Source organism: Rhincodon typus, unplaced genomic scaffold, assembly GCF_021869965.1.
Source record: "Rhincodon typus isolate 14 unplaced genomic scaffold, sRhiTyp1.1 hic_rhity00005817, whole genome shotgun sequence".
Lineage (NCBI taxonomy): Eukaryota > Metazoa > Chordata > Chondrichthyes > Orectolobiformes > Rhincodontidae > Rhincodon > Rhincodon typus.
The window spans coordinates 4707-9108 of NW_025971455.1; the positions used below are offsets into that span (position 1 = coordinate 4707).

Consider the following 4402-nt stretch of genomic DNA (forward strand, 5'->3'; position numbering starts at 1 on the left):
ACAAAGTAAATATGGTTTTTACAGCGTTCACCCAAGACCGCAGTTTAATACCTCCATCTGAAATCCAGCGCCCCTGACAGTGCAGTCCTCCCACGGTACTTCAATGAGATTATCTGTTTTAATTGGATCTAGAGTGGGCCATGAACCGTCAACCTCCCACCCTAGATCAGAATGCTGCTGAGTTCTTGAGAAGACGCGGTCACGTGACTGTTGATGTGCGTGCTCTGGCTTTTTGAGCTGGGTGCTGGCTGAGCAACCATGACTGCACTCACAAAAAGTTTGGAGAATTAAAACCAGTCACTTTTTTTGAGCCTCTCTCTCAAATGGTGCAATTATGTCCAAGACAGGTCTATCATTCAAATCTTTGCTGTTCGTGTCCTGTGTGTTAGTGAGCCATTTTAATCTGATATTCTGTTATTTCCTTGAGGAGAAAATCTATTCCAAAAAAAATCATTGACTCAAAAAAGTATTTAAACAGTTTGCTTCAACCGAGCAGTTTATTTATTCAAAGTATTTCGTAGCAACGCACCCACAGATTTCAACAATCCACAGTCAGTGAAGTAGTGCAAATGGGGAGATTTTGAAAGATTCATTGCAAATCTGGATAAAAATCCAGTGAATGTTCCCAGGAAACCTGTGCAGGTGGGCATTCTGAAACCGATTGGAGTAAATGTTCATGGAAAATGCTGCTATCTCAGCGAAAGTAAACAGGCGAATGTTTAACCACGAAGGACCCATTGCACTGACCTGGAATCCCCCAACGCCAACCACAGCCCTTACTCCGTAAGCAATGCGCAAGATTAAATGTGATTTTTTTCTTGCATGAACTGGTAATTAATCAATTGAGTGATCTAATTGTTGCAAACTTACTCGCCTTTCATAAACAAGGGAAAGTACCCGAAGAAATACCGAGAGGTTTTCCACTTACTCAGTGCTGGCAGAGAGGAACATGTGAGATTACAGCGTAGAAAATACAGCTGGTCTGACCCTTTACCGGAAAATGTAGGTCATAAGTAAATTTGTACGCCTACTGAACAATAACATAGTCATCTGGAGTCGACAGAATACATCTTCAAAAGTGCAGGATTTCAGGCCACTTGGAGTGTTTGTCAAAAAGAAACAGAAATTTACATGCATTTATATAGCGCCTTCCCCAACCTCAGGCCATCCAGTGCAGTTTTATAGTCAGTGAAGTACTTTTATAAAATGTAGTCTCTGTTGTGTTGTTGGAAACTGTGTGGCATCCAGCACAGCAAGCTGCCACAAGCAGCAAAGATATGAACGATCCTCGCTGGTCTTCTTCAAAGTGGGGCGGAGAGCTGATTCCTCCCCCCATCCACCGGGGCTGGGATCTGTCTTTTACGTCTTACCCGAAAGTTACCACTTGCTGCATTGCCTGGAGGTTGTGCTGAAGTCTGTTTGGAGTGGGACTTGAACCTGTAACTTTGTAGCTCAGAGGCAAGTGCACTTTCCACTGAGCCACAGTGTGGAATGCTGCAGCGTGGTAGATCCCCCCCCTCCCCCCCCCGCCCCCCCAACCACCTTTCCTCCGAGCGATCTATATTTCTCCCCCCACCCCTCGGTTAGAGCCGTGTTGCTGCTCAGACACGTTGCTGGATTGTTGGCCGGTTTCAGGGAGTTTGTCTTAAAGCAGGGAGCACCGGCAGCTGAAACATCCCATCCTCGAGGCTTTCAAGGTGGCCCTGGTGGCGGTTTCAAACACCTCCCAGACGCCTTCCTTGGTCTTGGCTGAGCATTCCAGGTAATGGTAGGCCCCGATCCTCTCAGCCACGGCCTGGCCCTCTTCCCACCGGATAGGCTCCTTCTTGCTCCGGGCCAGCTCCTTCCACACTCGCTGGTCACTCCTCAGGTCCTTCTTGTTACCCGCCAGTACCACTGGCACACCGGGGCAGAAGTGCCTGACCTCGGGCATCCACTTGTCCGGAATGTTCCTCAGCGAGTCGGGGCTGTCCACGGAGAAGCAGATGAGGATGACGTCGGTGTCAGGGTAGGACAGGGGCCGTAGGCGGTCATAGTCCTCCTGACCAGCCGTGTCCCACAGCGCCAGCTCCACCAACCTCTCATCAACCATGATATCCGCCACGTAGGTGTCGAAGATGGTAGGGACATAACCTTCGGGGAACTCGTCTTTGCTCAGGACAAACAACAGGCTGGTCTTACCACAGCCACCATCGCCAACCACCACCAGCTTCCTCCTTAACGTGGTCATGACCTTTCACCAGGCTCACTGTCCAAACCTTGTGAAGGAGGGAAGACGGTGTTCACAGGTTGAATTGCCTCTCGGGTGGAAATCAGAGCGAAGATGCCCCCCGACACTGAGATCAGCTGGGGATCACTGACTCTCTGCCGGTGTTGCTGTGCTCAGTCTGTGAAAGGCAAGGTAGAATGATCATGGTTTTATGGGCGGGTTAGAATCCTGGCCCTGCCAATCAGGTTCAACTGGTCTTGGGAGAGAGCCAACACTCGAGGTTTTAATAACCTGTTGGACTATAACCTGGCGTCGTGTGATTTCTGACTTTAATAACAAAAGGCGAAGTGATTGGCCAGTGAACAGTAAAAGGAATAATCAGCTGAACACAGCCCAGGCTGGAAGCTAAGAGAGAGAGCACATACACGCTCTCTCTTCCCGAGATGACTTGCACATTTAATGGTTTAAACCTTTTTAATGTAATTGACGTTCCTGTAAGATATTCTTCTTTGCCACAGTGGGTTACAACACACCGGTTCTGAGTAACTGCTCCTTAACTGTTTCCTGCAATTTGAGCTGTACATACTGTGAAACATTTACTACAGCCAGACATCTTTTTTCACCAAACCAGAATCAGTCAAGTTCCTTTATTCATTGCTTTCTTTCGGACTCTGTGATTACTGTAATTTTAGGGGTGGTCTCGCTATGATTTGCCTCACTGGGTTTATGGCACGGATGTTCCCAGGCTGCCTGTCAGAGGGATAAAGGAAAGTGAACTCCCATCCAGGCCCAAGCCTGGGGGTACGGGACATTGCTGGTTCAGCTCATCGTATGCACACACCCTGACAGACAGACACGCACACGCACACACAGACAGAGAGACACACACACACACCTGCCCAGATGGATATAAGAACACACGCACACACAGACAGAGAAACACACACACCCTCGCGCACCCACACAGACAGACACATGCACCTGCCCAGATAGACATAGGTACACGCAGACGCACACACACACCCAGACAGACACACACCTGCCCAGACAGACACACATGCACACACCCTGACGCGCGCGCGCACACACACAGACGCATACACACGCATGTGCGCCCAGACAGACAGACACACATCCCCTCGCATGCCCAGACAGACAGACAGACAGACACACACACACACACACACACACACACACACACACACACACACACACACACACACACACGCGCGCGCGCGCCCATGCATGTACACACACACACACACGGACACATGCAGGCACACACACATAGGCACATGCACACACTGACAGACACACGCGTGTACACATGCACCCAGGCACACGCACCCAGATGCATACGCCAGACAGATAGACACACACCCAGACACTTGCCCAGACACATACATGTCCCCAGCCTTACACACACCTAGACAGACAGATAGACACAAGCACAGACACACGTGCACCAAGGCCTACCCGCACATGCTCGGAAACACACACACACGTGTGCATGTGTCCAGACGCACACAGATGTGCCCACACATGCATGCCCGGACACCCACTGACACGCACGCGTGTGCCCAGAACTAAAATCAGCAAGGAGGAGAGAGACCTTTATTAAAACAGGTGGGACTAGTTTACTTTGGGATTATGTTTAGAATGGACTGGTTGGACCGAAGGGTCTGTTTCCGTGCTGTATGACTCTCAGTTCCTTGGTCACCCGTCCCAGTGTGGCTTAGTGTCAAATTTCTGTATGATGTTCGATCTTGGCTAAGTGACACATGGATGTTAATGGTGCTAGATGAATGGAAGATGTTGTACTGCTGGTTTGAGCCATAGGGAGAGGCCGAATAGACTGGGGCTACTTTCCCTGGAGGGTTGGAGGTTGAGGGGTGACCTTACAGAGGTTTATAAAATCATGAGGAACATGGATAGGGTAAATAGACAAGGTCTTTTCCCTGGGGTGGAGGAGTCAAAAACGAGAGGGCATAGGTTTAAGGTGAGGGGGGAAAGTTTTTAAATGAACCTGAGGGGCAACTTTTTCACGCAGAGGTTAATGAGTGTATGGAATGAGCTGCCAGAGGAAGTGGTGGAGGCTGGTAATAATGACAACGTTTCAAAGGCATCTTGATGGGTACATGAATAAGAAGGATTTAGATGGATATGGACCAAATGTTGGCAAATGGGACTAGA

At 49.3% G+C, this 4402-nt stretch overlaps 1 protein-coding gene across 1 annotated transcript; it reads right to left on the reverse strand.

Annotated features, from left to right (window-relative positions):
- Positions 1-1553: 1553 nt before the first annotated feature.
- LOC109910511 (rho-related GTP-binding protein RhoB-like) lies at positions 1554-2388 on the reverse strand. The gene has a single exon (XM_020509705.2). The coding sequence runs from the start codon at positions 2228-2230 to the stop codon at positions 1646-1648; it is 585 nt and encodes a 194-aa protein (XP_020365294.1). The 5' UTR covers positions 2231-2388; the 3' UTR covers positions 1554-1645.
- Between the last annotated feature and the right edge of the window lie 2014 nt (positions 2389-4402).